Source organism: Dipodomys spectabilis, unplaced genomic scaffold (genome assembly GCF_019054845.1).
Source record: "Dipodomys spectabilis isolate Male_0828 unplaced genomic scaffold, ASM1905484v1 ptg000096l, whole genome shotgun sequence".
Classification (NCBI taxonomy): Eukaryota; Metazoa; Chordata; class Mammalia; order Rodentia; family Heteromyidae; genus Dipodomys; species Dipodomys spectabilis.
In genome coordinates, this window is record NW_024870773.1 from 28,182,969 (window position 1) to 28,209,072 (window position 26,104).

Sequence of the window (26,104 nt, forward strand, 5' to 3'; positions counted from 1 at the left end):
CCCCCCGCCTGCCCCGTGCTCACATGTGTCAGAAACCTCTGCTCTCTGGTGTTTGCAGTTTGCTTTCTTACTCTGAAATCTAGAGGAGAAGATCATGCTAAAATACCTTGAGGGAGAAAGGGAAAAAAAAAAGTTAGGTCACTAGAGATTAATTTCATGTTGGCTCTGGACAGCTTTTTAGTATTTTTTCCTTTCTATTTATTTACTTATTTTTATTTTACTTATTTATGTTTGAACTCATGGACTGGGTGCGGTCCCTGAGCTTCTTTTGCTCAAGGCTAGCGCCCTACCACTTTGAGCCACAGCTCCACCTCTAGTTTTCTGGTGGTTAATTGGAGATGAGAGTCGCACAGACTTTCCTGCCCAAGTTAACTCAGCTTTGAACCACAATCCTCAGATCTCAGCCTCCTGAGTAGCTGGGATTACAGGCGTGAGCCACAGCCTTTAACTATTTTCAATGGACACATTAATAATGGTGTATCTGGATGCAGTGCAGTTACTGTCAATACATGTTTGCAGTGGGTAATGATTCGGCCAGGGTCACTGACACACCCATTCCATCAGTATTTATCATTACCTGCTTCCTGTGTTAGCAGGAGGCCTCCTCGAGGTCCTGACGTTCACTTGCTTCCTGTCTGCCTTCACAGATGGCTCCCCCGATGCCCTTCAGAATCCCTGCTACATCGGCACGCACGGGTGTGACGCCAACGCTGCGTGCCGCCCCGGCCCCGGGACCCAGTTCCTGTGCGAGTGCTCTGTCGGCTTCCGAGGAGACGGGCAGACCTGCCATGGTAAGGCTTGGCTTCTGATGGGTGGGGCATGCGGGGAGCTAGGGGACCAGCTAGGAGGGAGCACACAGGTTCTAGACCCAGGATCTAGCAGGCACAGCAGAGTAGAATGCCTCCTTGTGCACCTGCGTGCCTGCTGTCCCCTCGGTCCTGTCCTGGGTTCAGCTTGTATCCTTCTTTCCTTCCCTCCCTCTTTCTTCCACTGTATGGTCCTAGCTCTTCCTGTACACTCTCAGGTTCTCAGTGTGAAAGGTTAAAGGGAAGTCGAGGTCATGGCTGGTCAGACTGTGAGCTGTGATTTACTCAGGCTCTGCTGCATTAAGAGTTTCACAAGTAAGCAGGGCACCAGTGGCTCATGCCTGTAATCCTAGCTACTCAGGAGGCTGAGATCTGAGGATCACGATTCAAAGCCAGCCCTGTCAGGAAAGTCCATGACACTCTTATTTCCAATTAACCACCAGAAAATCAGAAGTGGTTCTGTGGCTCAAAATGGTAGAATGCTAGCCTTGAGCTGCAGAGCTCAGGGACAGTGCCCCGGCCCTGAGTTCAAGCTCCAGACTGAAGGAGAAAAAAAAAAGTTTCACAAGCTACCTCGTATAGTTGCTGACACTCTTAATTCTTTTGCTGCCGTTTTTGAAAAACAATGTTTTGTTGTAAAGTACATATAAAATAACATTTACAAAGTTTACTTTAGAAAGAACTTTCACCAGCAATCAAACTTGCACAAATGAGACAAGTACTCTACCACTGAGATGCATGTGCATTCCTTGGTTTTTCTAAGACAGAGTGTCACTAGGTAGCCTAAGTTAACCTCAGGACTCCCCTTACATGTCTGCCTCCCGGGTGCCAGGCTACAGGCTGGGGTTATCACGCCAGCTCCATTTCAGTGTGCAGCAGAATGCTGTTAAGTACATTCACATGCTGTGAAACCATGACCATCATCTTAAACTCTGTCATCTGGCACAACAAGCTCTGTGCCCACTGCACTGCTCCCTCCTCCTCCTCCCTGGCCCTGCCCACCACCGCTCTGCCTCCTGTCTCGGGAATCTTACGACCCTGGGAATGTCATGGAATCATACAGCATTCCTCCTTTGGTGGCTAGCATGATGTCCTATATTGTGGTGTGTGCCAGAATTCCTTTTCTCTCTCTCTTTTTTTTTTTTTTGTCAGTCATGAGGCTTGAATTCTGGGCCTGGGTGCTGTCTCTCAGCTCTTCAGCTTAAGGCGAGCACTCTACCACTTGAGCCACAGCGCCACTTCCGGTTTTCTGGTGGCTTATTGTAGATAAGAGTCTCACAGACTTTCCTGGCTGGTTTGAACCGTAATCCTCAGATCTCAGCCTTCTGAGTAGCTAGGATTACAGGTGTGAGCCACTGACTCCTGGCTTCTTTTCTCTTGGTATTTTTATCTGTCCATCTGCCTTGGACATCAGGCTTGCACCACCTTTTGGCTATTGTGTATAATGCTGATACAAGCCTGGGTGTACAAACACTGTTGGAGTTGCTGTTCCTATTCCCTTTGGGTACCTACCCAAAGTGAGATGGCTGGATCATATTCTTGTATGTGCCAGTACTAGGCCTTGAACTCAGTGCCTGTGCATTGTTCTTTAGCTTTTTTCTGTGCCAGGCTGGAGCCTTACTACTTGAGCCACAGCTCTACTCCCAACTTTCTGCTGGTTAATTGGAGATCAGAGTCTCACAGATTTGCCTTCCTGAGTTGGGTTCAAGTTGTGATCCTCAGATCTCAGCCTCCTGAGTAGCTGCGATTATAGGTCAGGAGTGCCCAGCTGCTGCATCATCCTGTAATTCTGTATTGAATATTTTGAGGAGCCACCATACTGCTTTCCATGGTGGTGGTGTCTACCAGCAGTGATGGAGTTCCATTTTCTCTATATCCCTGACCATGCTTGTTGTTTCTCCTCATGGAAGTTCAGAGGTGAGCAGTGATGGAGTATTTGAGCTCAGCATCTTTATTACACCCCTTTCTTCTGGTGCTACTTAAAAAAAAATCATTTAGGGCTGGGAAGGTGGCTCAGTGGTAGAGCGCTTGCCTTGCATGCCTGAGGCCCTGGGTTCGATTCTTCAGCACCACATAAGCAAAAAGAAAAAAGCCGGAAGTGGTGCTGTGGCTCAAGTGTTAGAGCACTAGCCTTGAGCTGAAGAGCTGAGGGACAGCGCCCAGGCCCAGAGTTCAGGCCCCATGACCGGACCCCCCAAAAAAATTATTTATAATTTAACTTCAAAGACTTTCCTGTGGACAGTTGTTCAGTCTTTGCCTAAAGAGCAGGCTAGTCTCGAATGACTGTGTTTGGCTTAGGACGGCTCATGCAGAGAGAGAGAGAGAGAGAGAGAGAGAGAGAGAGAGAGAGAGAGAGAGAGAGAGAGAGAGAGAGAGAGAGAGAGAGTGTGTGTGTGTGTGTGTGTGTGTGTGTGTGTGTGTGTGTGTGTGTCAACAGAGCACCTGTAAGTCATGAGGGTGGTGTGGAGACCACATGGGGGAACCCTTTCATTGTGACACAGCTCCTCCATCATTATGTAGTTCCACTTCCACTCTAAAAGCTACCTGCCTATCAGTCTGCTGCTGCTGCCAGCTGACCTTCTGGAGGCCTCTGCTCTTGGCACCCCAGCTTGGTGCTTAGGGATGGCCAGCCTGCTTTATGTCCTCTGTCACACCCAGGAGATCTGGAAGCAGTTGCTCGTGTATGCACTTGCTTTTGTCCAGTGCTCAGTGGTCCTTCTGGAATATTAGCTGCGTGGAATGTGGGATATTCCTAGCCAGGCTCCTATTGTCCGGGCTCACTAGAACACGCCCCAGAGCACTAATGCATGGGGACATGAGGCTTTTGGTAGAAATCGCATTAAGCAGATGGCTTATGGGTCATTTTTGACCTGGGACGTGCCTGTGAGGAGAAGGACCCGGTGCTTCCGGGTGTGCAGCATTGAAGTAGGAGTGTAGATTCAAAGGGAGGTTAGGCTGGCTTGGGAACGTCGCACCGTGACCCTCCCAGATAACTTGGAGATTCCTAGCTGGACCACGGCCCTCCGTGGTTCACACACTGCGTGACAGAGGGTGCCATGCGCTTCTCGGTCTGCTGTCCGTAGAGACAGTTCTGGCTCATCTTCAGCGAACAGGTATTGAGTATATAGAAGACATTTAGCAAACTGACAATGAAACTTTTCTCAAGGAGACTGGTGTGAAAGGAACAGTGGGAGAAACGGTCGTTGGAAAATCTGTGAAAAGCAGCATAGTTAAGAATCCAGAATTCCCCTGTCGGGCAGAGTGGTAACAGCAGGCGAAGCTCATGTTCGACCGGAAGCTGGCCTGATGATGAGTAGTGTGACTGAGGTAGTTACCATGGTTACTGGGCACCGTCCCCATGGTTACCAAGTCTCAGTCCCATGAAAGGAAGGGTTAGGTCCTGGCCTCAATTTACAGTATGGAATGTACATTAGGCAGTTTCTAAACTGCCAGGGCTGCGAGGTGGTGCTGTTGGGGAAGAGGTTGGGTAGGATCTCATCTCTGGGAGGGGTATATTGACCAGCATAGTGGTGGGGGAGGATTGTCCCTTGTCCCCTTACCCAGGCCCTGTTGGCCTATGGTGCTGAAGGTCAAGTGTGGGGTTAGCCATGTGGGAGGAGCCTGGTGGCCCGGGATATTTTCTGAACACATAGTGTCCCTCCCCGCAAATGTTCCCGGGGTGAATGGAGGCTTGGAAGCTCCCTGGTGATTGGGCTCCAGTGCCTTGATTGGAGCCTGCTGCTCTGCTCTGCGCTTTCCACAGTTGGGTCTAAGCCATCAGAGGCCCCATAGTTGAACAGCATGTGCATGCATCTGTGGGAGCCTCCCGAGAGGTGTGGAATGGAGTGCGTGGGTGTGGGAGCAGCAGCTGGTAGACGGGACTGGAAGATGTATGCTTGCTGTGTGGCCTCATCTCTACCCAGCTGCAGTCCACCTGCTCCCTAAACCCCTCCCGCTGTGCTTGGCACAGACCTTTACCTGAATGCCTGTCTCTTACACACACACACACACACACACACACACACACACACACACACACACACACACACACACACACACACACACACCCTTTACCTGAATGCCTGTCTCTTACACACACACACACACACACCCCGCTTTCAAAAAGTTCATCAGCCTTTCATTTGGGCTTCTGCCTGGATCTGGCCCAGACATTGGACTGCTGTCACAAAGATGCCTTGCCCAAGAACATCGCCAGCAGGACAGGGTCTCCTCGATGAAGGGACTGGCCCGACTGGGGTGAACGATTTGAGTGCAAGCCCTGTGGGGAGGCTGGAGGCACAGGCCCTGCCCGAGCGGCCTCAGCACTTGTGCAAGCCTCTGCACACACATTTTCAGGAGGGGGTGAGGTGGGTGTGAGAAGGACCTGGTGCAGTTGTTCCCATCCAACCTGTCTGTGTGTGACAGGTAACTGTGATAATGAGAGGCTAGCAGTTTCTCTTCTGGGCCAGCAGGCCTTACGAGAGTAGTAGTCACAGACTGGAACCCAGAGCCAGTGACCTTGGTTCCCAGAATTGGCCACGTCTGTGGCCAGAACTGGGGGTAGAGGATGAGCGTCTAATGAGTCTCATCAGAGCTCCATGTCCTGGCTGTGCAGAGGCTCCCGGGCCACATCCATGCTCTCTACTCCTCAGACGAACCTACACAATGAGTACTGTTACGCTTATTTACTGCTGTGGAAACGGAGGCTGAGTGGTTGAGGTAACCTGCGCAAGACCACACTCATTAGGGAGACTGGGTTTGGATCCACCTCTGTTCAACCACAAGGCATCGGTCTTTGCTCTGTTACCCCCTGGCCCAGGCTCTAGTGTGGTTGCTTGAGAGGAGACGACTCTGGTCTGTTAGCCATCTACTGAGATTCCCCACTCTCAGTCCATTAAGCTCTAGGTGACATTCACATTTTCATAGTGTGGTTGTAAAACAGCCAACTTTGGTTAGTTGTCGTGATTGGAGGAAAGTCCAGCAGTCCCATGTGTAAGGCATCATCGTGTGTCGTTCTCGTGTCTGACATGAGGGACTTGTCTGGAGGGTCCCCATCTCAGGAACTAGCTTGGGAAGAGGTGGAGGGGCACCTACTTACTTGAAAGGGCCTGGTGGACCCTGGCTAAGTCACACTCTGGGAAAAGAATCTTCATTTCATACTACTTTGCAGATACAGAAAATTTTGTCTTAAGATGGGTGGGGAAAATGCTTTCTGTGATGTTGAAGAGGCTAAAACAAATCTTCATTTTTCAACAATTTGCTGCAGATATTGATGAATGTAAGGAACAACCCTCAGTGTGTGGGAGCCATCAAATCTGTAACAACCTCCCGGGAACTTTCCGCTGTGAGTGCGTGGAGGGCTACAGCTTTTCAGACAGGGGAACATGCGTGGGTAAGTTTTCCAGGCAGTTTATCAAAATACACATTCATGGTGCATACTATGAGCTTCATGGCAAAGGAGCCACTTGCTTCTTCTATCTATCTATCTGTCTGTCTGTCTGTCTGTCTGTCTGTGTATCTATCTATCTATCTATTTATCTATCTATCTATCTATGCCGGTCTGGGGGCTTGAACTAAGGGTGTGGGCATTGTCTCTGACTGAGCTTTTTTGCATAAGGCTTTCTGGTGGTTAACTGGACTTTTCCTCCTGAGCTAGCTTTGAACTACGATTCTCAGATTTCAGCCTCCTGAGTAGCTAGGATTATAAGTGTGAGACACCCTCACCTGGCTTCAGTATACTCTTTAATAGTTAACTAAGGCCATGCCATATACAACCTAGGGTTGGTGTTGAAAGATGACTCCTCTGGGACATGTTTCTACCGTTAGATTGAATTCTACCCGAGTTACATCTAAAACCCCACTTGGGGACCATTCCATTTGTGGATCTTAATTTTATAGACCATACATTGCAGAACTTCTAAGCATGTTTTGAAGTAAGTCAGTACTATTATTGATGCTAATTACGTTGTTGGTTGACAATGATCTGGGGAATAAGGATGATGTCGGCCAACCACATTTTTCTTGCTGTTCTGCCTTGACAGTTGGTTTCATGACGGGTCCATTTTAAGTTCAAAGATTCTTGGAGATTTCCAGGTCCAGATGCCGACGTGCTGAGCTAAACACCTGATCTCAGCATGTCTGCCAATGGACAAACACCCTCCAGTCCTGTATCAGCCAGCGGATGTCCCCTGGCTGTTTGTTCAGTCTAGAATATGCTTCCTTTGCTCGTCTGGGAGCTTGGGTTAGAAGCCAAGGTCCCTGTTGGTGTCGGCAGGGCGGGAGGGAGGGAACTGGCAGTCCTCATGTGTTGAGTGTGACCCAAACATCTGTGGCCTTGGGAGGCCTGTCCCCTTTCCATGGGGCTGAGATTTCACTGGCGCTGCTGAACTTCCTTGTTTTCTTCTCAGTAGAGAGTATGAGTTTGTGTCCGCAGCCTGATTTCCTCCTCTGTTTTTGGAGTTACAGCAGATGGTGAAGTTTGCTTTTAGCGCAACAGTCTTGACATCCTGTGTTGGTTGGAGCGTGGGTGGTGGACTCTTTACCCCTTATGGTCACTGAGATCCAACTTGAGGCCTGAGCGGGGAAGGCAGGGTGATGTCACACCCGTGGGAGGACAGGGCAGGGGCTGCAGCTCCCCATCTGAGTGAGATCATGGATGTGAGGTCGTTGGCCTCCTGTGGCCCAAGTACATAAGCAGCATTGCGTGAGCTGCCGGGGGGTGCACAGGGAGGTCCCCGGCCACCCCTGTCCTCTCCCCCAACCTCCAGCCTTCCCCAGTTCTGTGTGTCAAATTCTGAGCCAGCTGCTTGGATAGTGGATTCCATTGCTCCAAAACAAGGGCAAAAGGCACGGTGATCGCTGTGTTCCCTGAGATCTAGCCTTGGAGTGCTTACTGATGATCCCAGCGGCTGAGGGCCCTGGAAGGTTCCAGTCCCCTTGGCTCTTTTCCCTTTTAGTTGGCTCCTTTGCTCAGGGAGAGGACCCTGACCTGGGTGTGCTGAGGGACTGGGACTCCATCCCGTCTTGAGGCTTCCAGAACACCAGAAACAAATGGTCCCAGTGGGAGCCCTGAGTCACTGGACGTTGGAAACCGTGGCTCTGATCTCGGCCCTGATTCCCATCTTGAGGCAAGCACACAAGGCGGGGCCGGCGCCTGCTTCCTCAGCCCTCATTCTGTGAGCACTGTCGCCAGAGCCATTGGAATGCAGGAGTCCCCTCGGCTGGCCTCCCGTGCTCCATATGCTGAAGGCATTCCAGTTTGTCCAGGAGAAAAGAATCCATGGCTATAGGATTGATCCACCAGTGCTTACAGTCACCCCAGGGCCACCTGTCGTCTCTTGGGCAAGAAACCCTTGGCCGCCTTGGGGAAGGTCTTCTCTTCTTTCCCCTGTGACTTTGACCTTGGCTTTGGCAGTGGGCGTGTGGCTTTCCCACTGTGAGCTGCGTATTCCCGTGGGAAGCATGGCCCCTGCAGATGCTGTGTGTGCACACCCAGAGGAAGGCAGTTGGGTTCTGAATCCCACTCCTGGTCTTTCGTGCTCAGAGAGGCCTGAGCTAGAGTCCTTAGGGCAGAGCCACAGTTGAAAGCCAGGCCGAGTGACCAGCCGGGGTGTCGGTCTGGGGAGAGTCGGCAGAGGCACAACCCAGTGGGGAGCAAGGGTGCAGCCTGCAGAGTTGTGGGGAGATCTGGGGTCTTTTAGGGCCCACAGGACTGGACTGAAGTGCGGGTGGGAAGGGGTTTGGGAGGTGCCGGACTGCTCAGGGCCTTCTCCCACCCATGTGCGTGGACCTTCTGTTCTGAAGCTATTGTGGACCAGCGGCCCATCAACTACTGCGAGGCTGGCCTGCATGACTGCGACATCCCACAGCGGGCCCAGTGTGTCTACACCGGGGGGACCTCGTACACCTGCTCCTGCCTGCCTGGCTTCTCTGGGGACGGCCGGGCCTGCCAAGGTACGAGGCCACTCTGACTTGACCTTCTGCGCACCCTGCAAGGGTTTACATTGGTACTTGTTCTCTGGTTACCCACTTCCCCCTAAACCGAAGGACTCTGGTCCAGCACCACTGGGTGAGCTGGCTCCTGTCTGTATCTCTCTGAGAGCCGCAAAGCACATAGGAAATACTATGTGTTCTCTTTGGGGGCTGTTTTTCCCCAGCTAATTTGTTCTCCATGACGTGTTGATTACACAATGATCAGACACCTGCTCTCTGCCCGCATAGAGGATTTTGTTTGTGTTTTGCAAGAAGAAAAATAATCTCGGCCTACAGAGCTTAAAGTCCATGAATTTATGTAACAAGATCTATGCAGTCATTCAGTTGGGTTGCCACAGATTTCTCCACAAAAACCAAGTTTCCTTTTTGAATAAATGTCTGCAGAGTCAGAGAATAAATGGTTGATGGAATCCTTTCACACATGGGGCAGCTTGTCTGGCTGGTGTGAATAAGGTAGTTTGAAGCTGCATGATTAATAAAGCATCCTAGGGTTCTTGATATGCAAAGCAGAGTATTTTTTTATTGTTATTGTAAAGGTGATGTACAAAGCCGGGCGCTGATGGCTCATGCCTATAGCTCATGCCTGTAATCCTAGCTACTCAGGAGGCTGAGATCTGAGGATCCTGGTTCAAAGCCAGCCTGGGCAGGAACATCTGTGAGACTCTAATCTCCAATAAACCACTCAGAAAACCAGAAGTGATGCAGTGGCTCAAGTGGTAGAGCTCTAGCCTTGAGCTGAAGAGCTGAGGGACAGTGTTCAGGCCCAGAGTTCAAGCCCCAAAGTTCAAAGCTTGGGCAGCTCTTGTTTATGATGAGTGGGATCACCTCTCCATATGAGCAGACCCTTTCTTTTTCCTTTGACCAATCTGGTTTTCCATGGAGACATGGTCAGAGTGAACTGCACTTGTAAATGTGTTGGATAGAAATGGTGAGCACATCAGTGTCCCAGGAATCCATGTTATGTGAGTTTAAAAGTCCCAGTTTCCAGACCAGAAGCAGGTTCCTGGAGATCTTAGCAACTGGTGTGAATGATTGTGTCCACCATGAATTCTGGAAATAATCTTGTGGCCTCCTGGCCTGTGGTGGTTTTTCAGATGTGGACGAATGCCAGCCAGGCCGATGTCACCCTGACGCTGTCTGCTACAACTTGCCAGGATCCTTCACATGCCGCTGCAAACCTGGCTACCAGGGAGATGGCTTCCGATGCGAGCCCGGAGGTGAGGGGCGTGCGGGGTTGGAGATCCGTTGCTGTACTGTGACATCAGTGCTGAGCGTACAGGGAAGTGGCAGCTCCTGGCAAGTTCTCAGCGGTCTCTAGAGACAGAGACTGAGCATGGGCTTTGGCACAGAGCTGTGCAGGGTGTAACCGCAGGGCCCACAGCCATACCAGCAGCCTGGGGGGGAATCATCCTGAGAACTTGAGCCAGCAGTGCAGGCTGAGGAAGGGCTGCTTGTGCCAGCGCTCTCCAGAGAAACAGAGCCAAGAGGATAGATCACAAGAACACAGCCTACATCGTTCAGGAGGCTGACAGGTCCCCAGTTTTGCCATAGGCAACATCAAAGTCCAAGACTGAAAGCCCAAGAATCAGGAAAGCCCAAGAACCAAGGAGGACTGGGCCTCATCCCACCCATGGGATGAGGAAAAGCATGGAACTGGGCACTCGTGGCTCAAGCCTGTTGTAATCCTACTCAGGAGTCTGAAATCTGAGGACCTGATAATCTACTTGTTCTATCCATTTAAAGGTTAATTTTTATAAAAAACAACAAACACCCTCAAAGAAGCACCCAGAATAGTGTGTAACCAAATATCTGGGTGCTTGTGGCTCAGTCAAATTTACATAGAAATTAGTAGCTTCCTCAGGGTCATGGAGCCGAGTTTAGCCCACTGTGTGTGTTTATAAATAAAGTTTTATTGGAATACAGCCACACACATTAGCTTCTGCATCATTTGTGGCTGCTTGGCCATTAGGAAGGCAGACTTCAATAGTTATAACAGAGACTGAAGTTCCGTGGGGCTGAGAACTCTCAGGCTCACTACTGGGCCTTGATAGCAAAAGATTCCCAACCCTTCTATGTCTAAGGGATTCAAGCAGCGTCAACTTTTTGTTTTGAGGTTATGGATGAGGATCTAGCCCTGCCCACAGATTAGACAGGGAAGGCTTGTAGAGATGAGTTCATGGTCACTGGTGTGGGGCATTGTAGCAGCTGTTAGACTAGCACTCATTAGTTTTTAAGGCTGGCGCCACAGCTCCAGTTCAAAGGCACACAGATGTTTCAGTTTTGTTTGTATTTGTTTTAGTCTGACTCTTTGCCCTGTCTTTATGACTATTTACTAAACAGAAACAAATTCAGACTTGTAGGCTGGGAAAGGAAGATGAAACAGTGATAATGTTAATAGCGGCTATTTGCTTACATGTGTGTGTATGGAACCCTGTTCCCTGAAGAAATCCCTGCCCGCCCCCACACCCTGTCTACAAGGAATGTGCTTGAATGTCCCTGCAGATTGTAAAGGAAGAAGGTCTGCGTGGAATCTGTGAGAGGAAAGGGTGATGACTTGGTTCAGTTCATATAATGCAATAACAGGCGTTCGTGGATAAGCCTCAAAAACATAACTTAAGCAGAGCTACAAAGGAATATACCCTGTCATGCTCTTATGTATAGAAAATACAAACCTGCCTGAAGATAAGCCTATGTTCTACATAAAATGTGCACTAGAAGGAACAGGCCCTGGCTGGAGTCACCTCCTTGGTGGAGAGAGAGGGATAGAGAGGGGACCCTGCTTGGATTGAAGTAGCAGATTGCCATGGCTGGCTGGCTGGTACACACCACAGACATTCGTCACTCAGCACTGTAAGGGCTGGGCAGTCTGGGACCCAGCACACGGGCTACCTATGAGATTCTCGTGTTCTGTATCTCCAGCTGCAACACAAATGCTAACTAAAATATTGTTTGAAAACATTTGCAGAGTATTTTCCATGTGATTTGGACTCCGTGCCAGTCATGTTGAAGGACGACAGAGCATTCAGTACATACCAGTTACCTACCGGATACAGAAGGGACTGGCTCCCAAGCCAAACCTGTTCCCGAGCTTAAACTGTGATCCAGGAGAGGTCTTGAGTCTCAGCTTATCCCAGAGACTCTCTTATCTCCACTTAACCAGCAAAAAAAGTGGGAAGTGGAGATATGGCTCAAGTAGTTTAGCATCAGCCTTGAACAGGAGCACTAGCTCAACAAGAAAGCTTAGCAAGCTTAGCAAGAACACTAGACCCTGAGTTCAAGCACCAGCACCAGCATAAAAAGGGGAAAAAAGAGTCTTCCAGGTTAACACTGTTTTCCCCTACTTGGGGCCGGGCACTGGTGGCTTACACCTGTAATCCTACCTACTTAGGAGGCTGAGATCTGAGGATCATGGTTTGAAGCCAGCCTGGGCAGGAAAGACTTTTATTGCCAACAGACAACTCAGAAAACTGGAAATGGCACTGTGACTCCAAGTGGTAGATCCCTAGCGCTAGTACTTCTGCTCAGGGACAGAGCCCAGGTCTTGAGTTCGAGCCCCTCTACAAACAGATAGATAGATAGATAGATAGATAGATAGATAGATAGATAGATAGATAGATAGATAGATAGATTCCCATTCTTGGGAACATGGCACTCCTGGGCTATCAAGTGTCCATTGGGCCTGGGGTAGGTGAGGCTGAGGGCCAGAAATCTGAGCTAGCAGACCTGTCATCACCCTGCACCGCCGCCACGTCCAGCGGTGTGCACCACGGAAGTGCTCATATCCTGTGTAGCAGCTGGGGTCCCTGTAAGACCCCCATGCCATGCCAGAAGAGTCCAAGTAAATGACGCACAAGCAACTCCATTCGGTCTTCCCACCAGTCCCTGTTGTCTGTCCCCAGAAAAGCTTGGCTTCTAGAATCTCCCATACACTTCCTACCCTCTGTTCTCTGGAGCCCATCAGAAGCTGCACGGCCCGTTCCTTTGACAGAGAAACCAATTCATGGGGGTGGGGGGGAGAGGGATGGAGATGCAGAGATCCAGAATGTGCTGTCTCCCCCAGTTCTCTACTTTTCTTCGTTTTCTACTGCTCTCTATGTCCCATCTTGAAGCGAGTCACCCCAGACTTCCATTCCCCTCAGATAAGAATCAGGGCTTGAGTGCATCCTCCCCGGGCCCAGCAAACCAACTTTTAACGAGTCAGCATTTTCCCAGCTCTGAGCAAGCCCAGGCCCTTGGTGCAAAATTCCCCAGAGGCCCTGGTGGCCTCCACAGGGGCCCGTTGGAGCCCTGGGTCATTCCCACTGTCTGCTGGCCAGACTGCGAGACATCCCGAGAGACTGCTGAGCTTCCAGCTTGCCATAAACATTCAAAACGTTCATGAGTCAGGACTGAGATCTCGATCTCTGCTGTTTGTCAGTTTTTTGTTTTTTTTTTTGGTCATGGGGTTTGAACTCTGGGCCTGGGCGCTGTCCCTCAGCTCTTCAGCTTAAGGTGAGTGCTCTACCACTTGAGCCACAGCACCACTTCTGGTTTTCTGGTGGTTTAATAAAGATAAGAGTATCATGGACTTTCCTGCCTGGGCTGGCTGGCTTCTTATCAATTCTTAAATCCTGGCTACCCAGGAAACTGAGATCAGGAAGATGGTGGTTCAAGTTTGAGAGACTTCATCAACCAATAACAAGCAGAGTATGGTAGAACATGTCTGTGATCCCAGCTGTGTAAGAAGTGTAAACAGGAGGATTGCGTTCTGGCCGGCTGAGCATAGAAAGCAAGACTAGGTCAAACATAACCAAAGCAATCTGGGAGCTGTTGGCTCACACCTGCAATCCTAGCCACATAGGAGCATGGTTCAAAGCCAGCCAGCCACGCCTGGATGCTGTTCCTTAGCTTTTTTTTGCTCGGGGCTGGTGCTCGTCCACTTCTAGCTGTTTAGTGGTTCACTGGATATCAGAGTCTCATGGACTTTCCCACTTGGGCTGGCTTTAAATTGCCGTCCTCACATCTCAGCCTCCTGGGTAGCTAGGATTACAGGTGTGAGCCAGATGTGGATATTTCAGGGCCAGACGGTGACGGCAGTCATAAGCACTGAACGTGGCTGATGCCACTTGATGGGCTCACTTTAAAATGGCTCCTTTTCTGTTATTTTAGTTCACTCTCCGATACAGTCATGATACTCTAAGTAATCACGTTTTTAACCTAGGGAAGGTAAAGTCCAGTGGTTGTAGTCTGAGCTGGAAGAGCGACAGGGCTGGATCGCTGGTGCCTGAGGCATGGCAGGCATGCCCGTCCTGGGTGACACTGTCCTTTGCTTGTTGTCCACAGAGGCGGAGAAGACGCGGTGCCAGCATGAGCGCGAGCGCCTCCTGGGCGCCGCGGCGGGGGGAGCGGACGTGCAGCGGCCCCAGCTGCCGGGGGTGTTTGTCCCCGAGTGTGATGAGCATGGCCAGTATGTGCCCACCCAGTGCCACAGCAGCACGGGCTACTGCTGGTGCGTGGATCGCGAAGGCCGCGAGCTGGAGGGCACCAGGACCAGGCCCGGGATGAGGCCCCCGTGTAAGTGACTGTGGCTGGCTGGGGCTGGACAGAGCCCAGCAACCTGTCTGGGGTGTCAGCTTGCCCGGCCATCTCTCCTCTCTCCCCCTCCACCCTATGTCCCACAGGAACACAGTGTACATGGAGCATTCAGAGGAGAGTGGAGGGGTGTGTGTGGGGGAACAGGGCCAGGCCAAGAGCATGGGGTTTGGGGCCGAGACTGCGATCCAGAAAGTGGAAGCAGCCAGGAAGATAAGAGTGTCCATGAAATCAGTGTTGGCAGTGAGAGAGAGAGAATAGGGGGCCCCAGGTAGCTAGGATTGGGGGTGGGATGTGCACCTGGCTGGCTGGGCCGAGTCACTTCTGTTGGAGGAGCTGGCCGTTTGTTCCCACCCACTGGTCCGCCGGCTGCCTTACCCTCTTCACAGACACCCGTTCCCAGGCTAGGCTTTCAGCCTCTGGCTCTTCCAGACAGAAAACACAGACGCTGTGTGGCTGGGCCATGCCCGGGGCTGTGGGTGCATGCGTGGGTGTGCATGTGTGTGTGCGCGCACATGCACGTGCGTGTGAACATTTGTGTTTCTGTGCCCCCCCCCCAATCCCTGCCTCCACTGTCTGACCTTCCTTGCCTCCTAGGTCTGAGTACGGTGCCTCCTCCCATTCACCAGAGGCCTGCTCTGCCCACCGCCGTCACACCCCTGCCCCCCGGGACCCACCTGCTCTTTGCCCAGGCTGGGAAGATCGGGCACCTGCCTCTGGAGGGCAGCAGCATGAAGAAGGAGGAAGCCAAGACGCTGCTGCATGTCCCGGTAAGCGTGGGCCTGGGGCCATGGGGAGCCCAGGTCTAGGCGGGACCCCCGGTCCAGGCAGGACCCCCAGTCCAGGCCTCGTCCACATGGCCCTGAGTGTCCCTCTGTGGGCCCCTCCCTTGGTTCATATAGGATATGTGTGTGTGTGTGTGTGTGTGTGTGTGTGTGTGTGTGTGTGTACACTGAAGGCCTTGCCTATGGCTCCATGGGATCTGTGTCTTGTCTGCCTACAGCTGTTGGGTTGCATCAGCCAAAACTGCACTTCTGTTGCTGGTTAATTGGAGATAAGAGTTTCTTGGATTTGTGTGCCTAGGCTGGCTTTGAACTGTGATCCTCAGACCTCAGCCTTCTGAGTTGTTAGGATCACAGGTGTGAGCCACGTGTGAGCCATCAGTACCTGGCTGTAAATAGACATTGATTTTGAAGTTTCTATTTATTTTTTACTAGTATGCAGAAATAATTGTGTCCTGTAACATTGCTATAGATTCAGTCATTTCAGTCATTGTAATAGTTTGGGTGAGGTTTTTAAAAGTGTTTTTGTGATTTTTTTTTTAAATGTAGATAGGTTCTCACTTTCTTTTCTAGGCTGGCCTCAAACTCCTTGGCTCAAGTGATCCTTCTGCCTCAGTTTTTTTGTTTTTTGTTTTTTTGCCAGTTAGGGCCTGGACACTGTCCCTTAGCTTCTTTTGATCAAGCCTAGCACTCTACCACTTGAGCCGCAGTGCCACTTCCAGCTTTTTTAGGGGTTTATTGGAAAAGCCTGGGCTGGCTTTGAACCATGATCTCAGTCTCCTGAGTAGCTAGGATTACAGGCGTGAGCCACTGGTGCCTGGCCCAGCCTCAGTCTTTGAAGAAACTGGGACTTTAGGCGTGCACCACTGGGCTTGGCTGATTAGTTACAATAGCTTATAGATTCCCCAGGATAACGGTCATTACTTTAGAGAAATTTTACTTCTTCCTTCCCAATATTTATGCCTTTTATTCTTTACAACTTCTACCTTTCAAAGTCAACACCATTAAAAAAAAATAAAGAGGTGAACTACAGATGAAAGAGAATGTCCATAGCATGTGTTACTGTACATACAGGTGAATAGATAGGAATCTTATTTGAACCATATAAAGAATTCACACAACACAATGATACGATGTTCAAATGAATCAAAGATACTTTGTGTATAAAACTTTCCAGAGACAGGTAAGTGTGCGTAGCTTGTTGCCATCATTATACGCACACGCTGGGGGCGGGCCCTTCTCAACTCCTTTCCTGGCCTGCAGGAGAAAGTCATCATTGGACTGGCCTTTGACTGTGTGGATAAGATGGTCTACTGGACAGACATCTCCGAGCCTTCCATTGGCAGAGCGAGCCTGCATGGTGGAGAGCCCACCACCATCATTAGACAAGGTAGGCGCAGAATCTCACCTTCTCAGCCCCATGGGCAGGAAGAGAGGGTGTTTGCTTACAGAGTGTGAGTATGGGCCCAGGGTCTTTGCTTCAGAGCCACCTTCCCAACTCCAGTAAAGTGTCCTCAGCCACTCATGGGTTACCAAGTCAGGGACAATGTAGCTGACATTTGCCACTTGCCTTGGGATAATATAATGAAGACAAGCACCTTTCTTTGAAAGCAATGAAGGCAAACTCACTCTGGAGTTTCCACCTCTACGCCTCCACTGGCGGCTGAGACTTAAGTTGATTCTCAGTCGGTTCCATGACTCTTCCCAAAGGCAAAGCAGGTGGAGATAAAAGTCAGGATGGTCTTAAGTATATGACCAAGAATGACCCTGAGCCTGGAGTCTATTCCCAAGACAGTTGTCCAGTTAAAGCATTATTGTTTCAACTGTAACATGGTGGGTGGGCGGGGAGAGGATGGGGGCAGTTCTGTCCTGCCTCCCCACCCCCATACTTGCTTGGATAGCCTAGGAAGAGCCAGCCTGGATCAACTTTTGCACACAATTTTGGATTTTCATTGGGTTACTGATGTTTAACTTTCTGCTGCTTTGGTATACTCTAACTTGAACATTTAAACACATGTAACCTTAACTTAAAAATGTGTGAATCGAGGTACTCATGGCTTATGCCCATACTCTTAGCTATTCAGGAGGATAAGATCTGAGGATTGAGGCTCAAAGCCAGACTAGGCAGGAATGTCCCTGCGACTTTATTTCTCATTAACCAGCTCCAGAAATGGAGCTGTGGCACAAGTGGTAGAGAAGCAGCTTTGAGCAAAAAAGCTGAGGGACAGGGAGCTCCCAGTCCCTGAGTTCAAGCCCCAGTACTGCCACAGCCAATAAGTAAATAAAACTGTACATACACATCTATGGCTGTGCGCTCAGAAAAAAGAGTGAGCCAAGAGCTAAATAAATATGTACATTGATTGTCGCTCTCCATTCAAGTCAAGGCTGTTCTGTACAGCACATTTGATCTAGAGGACAGACCACCACTGCAGCAAAAATCTCCTGTGGGAAAATGGTCAGCATTCCTCTGTAGCCTAAGGCATTACTCATCTGATTTGGGAATAATTCTTGCTTTGAGCAAGAATATCACGCTGCCCTAGAGTCCATAGAGCTGGGATCAGCAGAGGACGAATGGACTCTGTCCAGCTTTGCACTGAGATCTGATTTGAATCACGTTTTGGAAGTGGATGGCTAGTTTTCATGCTTTGGCTTAATGAGCAGAAGTTTGAGGACGCCTTTCTGCCTCTTCTTTGTCTCTTTAAAAAATGTGATTGCTATGATCTGTGGTGATTTGCTTTCAAAACACAGAGGAAGAAGGGAATAGTTCATCACCTGCTATTTCCTGTTGCTCTGGGAGCTGATAATCACCCAGAACCTGCAGCACACTGAGCTGCGTTCCAAGCAAAAGCCTGTTACACTAACAACAAAATGAAGCTAAATCCTGATTTTTGTAGAGGAAAGATCACGAGGAGGGGAGGGCAGGGGAGAATGAGAGAACTTGCAATGAATGTCTGTTTTTGCGCAGCCCAGATTGTTGTTCCCTGGGGGTTCGGATGATGGCAGCAGGACCTCACTGCCTTGTGGTGATTTCATGCACTCAGAAACATGGGCTCCTCTTTTTTCCATGTGTTGAAGTCTGAGCCGTCTTTCATCGGTGTCATGATCTACTTCTCTTGTCCAATAATCAGGAAGCCCTTCACATCCCCCCGTTGCTTTCTCCAAGTAGCAGGACTGACCCAGGACACAGCACTGTGTAATCAGCAAGTGTCCTCTAGCATTTGCCCAGCGTGCCCGAGGCCCCAGGCCCTGTCCTTAACTCCACAAAAAAAGGAAAAAGAATGAGCCTCATCTCACCTGCTCAGAAATGAAGGAATACCTAGAAAACCAGAGTTGCTCTGCGTTTGGTGCAGATCTGGGAAGTCCGGAGGGCCTTGCTGTGGACCATCTTGGCCGGAACCTGTTCTGGACGGATTCTTACCTGGACCGGATAGAAGTCTCCAAGCTGGATGGCACTCAACGCCGGGTGCTGTTCGAGACGCATTTGGTGAATCCCAGGGGCATCGTGGTGGACCCCGTGAGAGGGTACGGTGTGCGTGTGTACTCTGCTCTGCTCTGTTGGCACCCGGGTCCTTAGGAATCTCCAAAGTGAGGTTCTAAGTCTAGCTTGCTCCTCTCCTGAGATGAGCGAGTACAGGGTGTGGGTGACCTCGGGTGTCCTGCGAGCTAGCGAGGGGCCAGGCAAGCGCTCCAGAGAGCACAGTGCCTTGTTGTTTTCAGATCTCTTACAAGAGACCCTGTCAGCGGACACCTCAGAAATGGGTATCTTCTGTGTGGGTTGGATGCAGGTCAAAACTCAGGTTGTGCAAAGCCCCAAAAGAGTATCAGGGTGACCTACATGCTATCTGGCTCCTGCCTGCGACAGCCTTCCCTCCCCGCCCCCCTCCCCTGCCCCAGCATCCTGCAGATGCCTTCTGGTGGCTTCCTGCAGCCTGCCCGGGACCAGGCTGTCCCCTCACAGCCCCGCCTCCCGGGCAGCAGGGACCCCAATGCCGCCTCTGCCAATGCCCGCTTCTCGCTCCAGTCTGGTTCCCTGGGCCTGCCGTGTGCCCCTGTCCGTTGGCAGGTTTTAATGTGGTTGGCAGCTTTTTTGGAGTATCCCATGTCAGTTATGAAAATGAGAACTGGGTTTATTGGCAGCAGAATAACAGCTGTGGGCCAGGTGCTAAATCTCAGGATTCTTGTCAAAGAAAATTCACCCTGTCACCTCCAGATCCCGTCCACCTCGCTGCTTGCTGGCCTCCCGTTCCTTCTCATAGGTTCTTTTCTTTATCTTTGTGGCAGTACTGAGTTTTGGACTCAGGTCCTCATCCTTTTTTTTGCTTGGCTTTTGTACTCAAGGCTGGCACTCTACTACGTGAGCCACACCTCCACTTCCTGCATTAGGTTCTTTGCAAATGTTCTGCTGGGCGCTGGTGGCTCACACCTAGCTACTCATAGCTTACTCAGGAAGCTGAGATCTGAGGATCGTGGTTCAAAGCCAGCCCAGGTGGGGAAAGTCCTTGAGCTTCTTATCTCCAAAAAACTACTCAGAAAAAAGCCAGAAGTGGCCCTGTGGTTCAAGGGGCAGAGTGCTAGCCTTGAGCAAGAAAACTCAGGGACTGCACACAGGCCAAGAGTTCAAGCCTCAGGATTGGCACAGACACACAAAAAAATGTTCTTCCTAAACTTTTTTTTTTGGTCGTGGGGCTTGAACTCTGGGCCTGGGTGCTGTCCCTGCGCTCTTCAGCTCAAGGCAAGCACTCTACCACTTGAGCCACAGCACCACTTCCCTTCCTAAACTTTTAAACTGTCAGGATTCCTGTTCCATTCACCTCCTTTTTTTCCTCCAGGAACCTTTACTGGACAGACTGGGACAGAGATAATCCCAAAATCGAAACTTCCTACATGGATGGCAGGAACCGCAGGATCCTCGCGCAGGACAATCTGGGCCTGCCCAACGGCCTGACCTTCGACCCCTTCTCATCTCAGCTCTGTTGGGTGGACGCAGGTGACTGGAGGCTTCCTGCTGTCGGGAGCTTCTCCATGGCAGTCGGGGGGTGGCAGGCTCCCACACACATCTAACCCGCCACCTGTGTTTTGCGTAGCCTAGAAGCTCGGGATGTTTTTTACATTGCAAAATGGAAATGATTACTGTGTGGACCTTTTAGAAAGAGCTGAGGCTGGGCACTGGTGGCTTATGACCTTAGACCTAGCTACTCAGGAGATCTGAGGGTGGAAGTTCAAAGCCAACCCAGGCAGACAAAACTAAGAGTCTCTCAGTAAACCATCCCAAAGCTGGAAGTGGAACTGTGGCTCAAGTGGTAGAGATCCTGCCTTGAGTGAAAAAGCCGAGTAAGAGTGTGAGGCCCTGAGTTCAGGACCGAGTTCTGACATGCACATGCACGCACATGCATGCACCACACACATGTACATGCACACACGCACACACATACATATACACACGCACACACACAGAGTTGGCCAGCCCTTATTTCAGATGGCAGTGCAGGAAGGTGGTGGAGCCATGCATGGCTCCATTTGCCTCCAAGGACTTAGAGGCAATTACTGCCAGCTGCTCTGCCTTGAGCGACACCCCGGGGTGTCCCTCAGGCTGGGATGTGGGGGCAGGATGCCCATCAGGGGAAGCAGCCCCATTCCCTTCGGTGTAAGTCTGCTACGTCTCTTCTGAGTCCTGATGCTATGTGGGTACACGGGCAGATGCCGGCTGTGGGGCTGGGCAGGGAGTAAGGTTTGAACCCCGAGATGCAAGCACAGGCCGACAGTCATCAGCAGTGTGCAGCGGCTGGGTGTCCCTAGTCCATGCATGCATGCTGCAGGTGGGAGGCTGCAGGGGGGAGGCGCGGCAGGCTGAGCGAGGAGCTGTGAGGCACGCAGGGCCCGCGTGTGGGTGAACAGTGAGGGGTTTGTCTGCGGCCACAGGCACCCATCGGGCAGAGTGCCTGCACCCGGAGCGGCCCGGCAGCCACAGGGCCCTCGAAGGCCTCCAGTACCCTTTCGCTGTGACCAGCCACGGGAAGAATCTCTATTACACAGACTGGAAGACGTGAGTCAGCCGCGCCTTGGGGGCTGCAGCTCACCCGCTGCCCTGGGAGGCCAGGCCTTCCTCCTGCGCTGAGAGCCTCCACGGCTGGGGGACAGGGGAGAAGGCTAGGGTGGGGGTGGGGGGGGAGGGGCAGGGAGCTCCCTGAGCGCAACTGTGCTGCTCCCTAGGAGGGCCAGAGGCTCATGCCAAGGCCTCTTCTTGACCTGGGCAGAGGAGGTGAAAGCTCCGGGCCTGCCTGGAACCGGAAGTTGAGCCTTCCTTGAGATCTGGAGCACTACAGGCTCTGGCCCCCCCCCCCCCGCTCCCCCCCTTTCCGAGGAGGGAGGGTGGCCAGGCCAGGCCTGTCCACCACCTCTAGGCCCTCCTCCAGCTGTTGGGAGCACGGTGTGTATTGACTCCCCCCAGCTGTTTTCCAGGAATTCTGTGATAGCCGTGGACCTCGCCATTTCCAAAGAGACTGACGCCTTCCACCCCCACAAGCAGACGCGGCCTTATGGCATCACCATGGCCCTAGCGCAGTGTCCCCAAGGTAACTCACTGCTGCCCCGCCCCTGGGGACCTGGGGTGGCGGCCGATGTCCTTGGCCCGGAGCTGCATGCTGACAGCTGACAGCGCAGCATGAGGACATGAAGTCCTGGGCAGGGTCACAGTGTCCGTGGGCTCAGGGCCAGACAGGCCAGACAGGTACTGGGGCTTGAACTCTGGGCCTTGAGCTATCACTTGACCTTTCTGCTCAAGGCTGGCGCTCGACCACATGAGCCCCAGCTCCATTTCCAGTCATTATTGTGTCTGTTGTTCCTCTTCCTCCCCTAACCCCTCCTCCTCCTCCTCCTTTTTTTTTTTTCTGCCAGTTCTGGGGTTTGAACTCAGGGCCTAGTTGCTGTCCCTGAGTTCCTTTTTCTCCTGGCTGGTGCTCTACCACTTGAGCTACAGCTCTACTTCTGGCTTTTTTTTTTTCCTGTGATTAATTGGAGATAAGAGTTTCATGGACTCTCCTACCCGGTCTGTCTTTGAAGCACAATCCTTAGAGCTCAGCCTCCTGAGCAGCTGGGATTACAGGCCACTGGTGCCCAGTTGTTATATTTGTTTTAAGATGAGGAAATGAAGGCCATGGCCCAAAGTCACACAGAGGCCACCCAGAGCTACAGGCAGAAGCCTCTTGCCAGGCTGCCTCTTGTGGGTCTCCTTAATCTGCCTTCCCTCCTGATTTCCATCGCTGTGAGGCTGGACTGCCAGCTAGAGAAGGAGGACTTTGTGTTTGAAATTCTAACCCTGTGGATGGGACAAGCAATGTAACACCTGCCTAGGCCCTGAGTTCAAACACCAGGACTACCAAAAAAGAAAGATTGTGAAGGCAAGAGTAGTGGCGCACATCTGTAATCCCAGCCCTCAGCAGGCTGAGACTAGGGGGATCATGAATCTGAGCTTAGCCTGGCCTCCACAGGAAGACCCTTCCTCATAGACAGAACTCAGGGCTCTGTTACAGTTGGGGGGCCCTCCCTGTGATCTGCTTAGCCTCTGAGTCCGTAGAGCATCCAAGGCAGGAGTCTGAGGCCTTGCCCAACCGCCTTAGTGACAAGGTGACAGAGCTCAGGATGGCGAGTACTTAGCACAGTGATCCCTGTTCCCTTGGCTTCTTAGAACCCTGGGTGGGGTTAGTGAGGAAGTCCCTCCCTCTGGACGGCCAGCCTTGGGATAGGGTGGGAGGAGAGGCGGGACTGACGTCTGCTTTCTCTAGGCCACAACTACTGCTCTGTGAACAATGGTGGCTGCACCCACCTCTGCCTGGCCACCCCGGGGAGCAGGACCTGCAGCTGCCCGGACAACACTGTGGGCGTCGACTGTATCGAGCGGAAGTGAAGACGGAGTGCCTTGTCTCCTCACCAAGTGTTTCATGCCACACCCCACGTGAGGACACTTGGTCTGGACCAGAAACTGCCCTGCAGCAGAGAGACCACTAGGCCCAGCCTGGGCCCAACAGCCTTCCCCCCACCCCTCCTCATTGGGTGTCCCCGCCCCCATGTGAGGGCCAGACTCCAATGATCACACAAGCTTCTGGAGTCTGGAGTGAACGTGATGCACCGGCTCCTGCGTCCTCACACACGCCCCCTCCTGGCTGCCCTCCACGGACCACATGCATCCTTTCCGGTGCCTTCTGGTGCCTTCTGGGCTCAGCTTTTATGCTAATGCACTCACCAGCCCAGTAGCTCAGCATAAAAGCCAGGGCCTGCCTTGACAAGGCAGTGAAGGAGGGCACTACCCTTCCGGGACTCTGTTGGTGCTGGTTTCCCTGTACTCCCAGCCTTCTACCCCATACACCTCCATCCTTTCTGGATCCCTGCCGCGGAATGCCTGGCCTTTCCATCGCGCCCCGCCCCGCCCTGTCCTCCTGATGTCACCCCTCAGATAGACTATTGGGATTTCAGTGGAATGCTTAGATTGTTAAAGGCTTAAGTCAAAGAAGGAGGAAGTTAAGTCGAAGCAATGTTAAGATACAGAGGAAGATGTCTGAGCCTAGGGCACCGTTTTTATACAGCTTAAATTATGCCAAACATTACCGAGTGCTTCCCCTTTGCCCAGAGCACCTGCATCTCGGCATGTGGTGTCCGGTGCCTGCTCTTGGCACCCATGTCCAGCCTCCTCGTGGGGGCCATCCGCGGTGGCCTGCTACCTTGCCCTCCCCACCCTCCCCTCCCGGGCCTTGTGTCTGAGAACACTTTTAGACATGAACTTGCTTTTTCATTGACCCCTCTAGCTTGGCCATTGTTGGCAGTTTTTGTTGTTGTTGTTTTTTTTAATCTAAAGATACAGTCCAGAAAGTTCTAATTGAGCATTTCTCCTGATGCTCTAGACCTTTGCTCATTGGGCTAATTCAGGGGACCGTGTTGGTATGGTCACAGGGGTGTTTCTAGAACTGACCTTTCTGGTTGCTTCCCAGAGTCTTAAGCCAGTGGAGATGGTGGATTGAAAGCTGAGGAGTTTCGGTCAGTAGAACGTGGGGGTGAGGAAGTGCAGAAGCTTTAGTGTGAGCTTCACAGAGAGACTGATGGAGAACAGGGGTGGAAAACCTGGAGGAAGGAGGGAGGAAATCCTGAAATAACCCCAGAGATGAGCCAGTCCATTGCACTGAAGAATGCTTATGAATGAAGAATTTCCCTGGTTCGGGTGGAGAGCCCCCCCTCCACTGCCGGCCCCCCACACTCAGCCTCTCCATCGCCCCTGCTTTCGCCTTTCTCTCCCATGCTCAGGAGGACCTGAGCACCTGGAAGACAATCTTACCTTACAGGATTGGAAGCTGTTCTGAGAGACAACTGTACCCCCAAGAATCACGAGAGTTGGGGAACATGTGGGTCTTGTATGTAGCCAGCCCCTTGACTTTCACTTTTTTTTTTTTGGTATTTATCATTTACATATCAAGCTCTCTATAACAAGTACTGACCCCCATGTATAGTTTTTGTGGCTGTTTTTATTCTTGTTACTAGGTTCATCTTAAGATGTTTTACATAAGTTCTGAAGCTGTGGAAACCACTGAAGGTGCTTATTAACTGTCCCTCACATTTATACAGATACCAGGTGATACATCTGTACAAAGAGCAGTGCAGAAATTTTTTAAAATGTTTCAAAGAAAAATCGTGAATAATTCTGTTTTCAATAGGATTTCATAAACCTAAGTACATAAAAAGAAAATCTTCTTTGTGTTTTTTTGAATAGGTGGTACATGCTTTAACCAGGTGAATAATTAATTGCATGGTATATAAATGGTGGTAGATCCTTGGTAGCCATTGCGTCTGTATCCAAGGGGACCTTGGTTGACAAAAACCCACGAATGCTCGGGGTGCAGAGAGCTCAGCGCTGGACTGTGGGTGCTTCATTCATTGTTCCTCATAATGCTCCCCCCCAACTTTAAAGACATGCAATCTTCCAACAAATCTAAAACTATCACTTAAGCCTGCTAGACACATTTTACTTTGGGAGATTTATTTCACAAAATGAAGGGAAAGTGTGCCTGCCAGTCACACCCCACCAAAACACAGCTGAGACCCAGCGTCCTCCTATCAGTGGAGCTGTGTAATTACTTTTTTTTTTTTTTTAATTCTTTTTGTCGTTATTGATCTCTGCACCATCTACATCCCCTGTCATCTTCGAATAAGGCGGGCTTACTATTTGACAGTGCTTCCTCTTACCAAGTGCCCTTGGCGAGAGCTGGGTCCTTTTATCTGTCCCCTCCCTGTCTGTGCTATCCACCAGCTGCTGGCCCAGCAAGTCCAGGCTGGCATCTTGCTCTTTGTAGACTTAAGAGCACAGCTCATTCCCTGGTGCCCTTCGGGGGAGAGACTGCGCACTCTGGAGCCAGCCCTGTCACCTGTAACCAAACAGCCACAAAGCCACCGGGAACACGCGAAGCTGACCAACGCCTGCTTCCAGAGGCCCCAAAAGCCATATCAACTGCACACCTGCCGTGGCTTTAAGACAAGCGCCATCCAGCAGCAGTGGCTGCTGGCAATGAACTTGTTCCCACACAACTTTCAGAATTTCTTCTTTCCCCAATGAAACCAACCTTTTGTTCACCAGGCACAGCAGAGGCCAAGCTGACCTATCTGTGTGTCCTGCGATTCAGCGCTTTCTATTTACCTTTCTGAGCCCTTTACTTTCATGCAAAGCAACGTGTCAGGTGGTGACATATCAAGACACAGCCAGCAAGGGAATTAAAAAAATAATGTTTCAATTATACAAATCTGTGGGAGAGGAAAATGATCATTTGTCACATGTTGCAGAGTACAATGATCAGATTGAGGAGATTAACATTTACATCTCTTAAAGATTGAGAACTTTAGATCAACATCCATCCACCGGGTTGTAGGCTCAGTACCCCCTCTCCTCCTCCAAAGCTGCCTCTGTGGACTTAGCAC

The 26,104-nt window shown here is 51.1% G+C and overlaps 1 protein-coding gene across 1 annotated transcript in view; it reads left to right on the top strand.

The window, feature by feature from the left end:
* Nid1 (nidogen 1) overlaps nt 1–24,876 on the top strand; it is a 51,761-nt gene extending 26,885 nt beyond the window's left edge. Inside the window, exons 9-20 of the mRNA XM_042686132.1 lie at nt 648–791; nt 6,073–6,198; nt 8,610–8,759; nt 9,893–10,015; nt 14,121–14,351; nt 14,967–15,139; nt 16,415–16,541; nt 18,502–18,673; nt 19,981–20,138; nt 21,071–21,194; nt 21,611–21,723; nt 22,933–24,876. Of these exons, the coding sequence (XP_042542066.1) occupies nt 648–791; nt 6,073–6,198; nt 8,610–8,759; nt 9,893–10,015; nt 14,121–14,351; nt 14,967–15,139; nt 16,415–16,541; nt 18,502–18,673; nt 19,981–20,138; nt 21,071–21,194; nt 21,611–21,723; nt 22,933–23,054 (1,763 nt within the window). The 3' untranslated portion in view covers nt 23,055–24,876. The remainder of the gene's footprint in view (nt 1–647; nt 792–6,072; nt 6,199–8,609; nt 8,760–9,892; nt 10,016–14,120; nt 14,352–14,966; nt 15,140–16,414; nt 16,542–18,501; nt 18,674–19,980; nt 20,139–21,070; nt 21,195–21,610; nt 21,724–22,932) is intronic.
* The last annotated feature ends 1,228 nt before the right edge of the window (nt 24,877–26,104 follow it).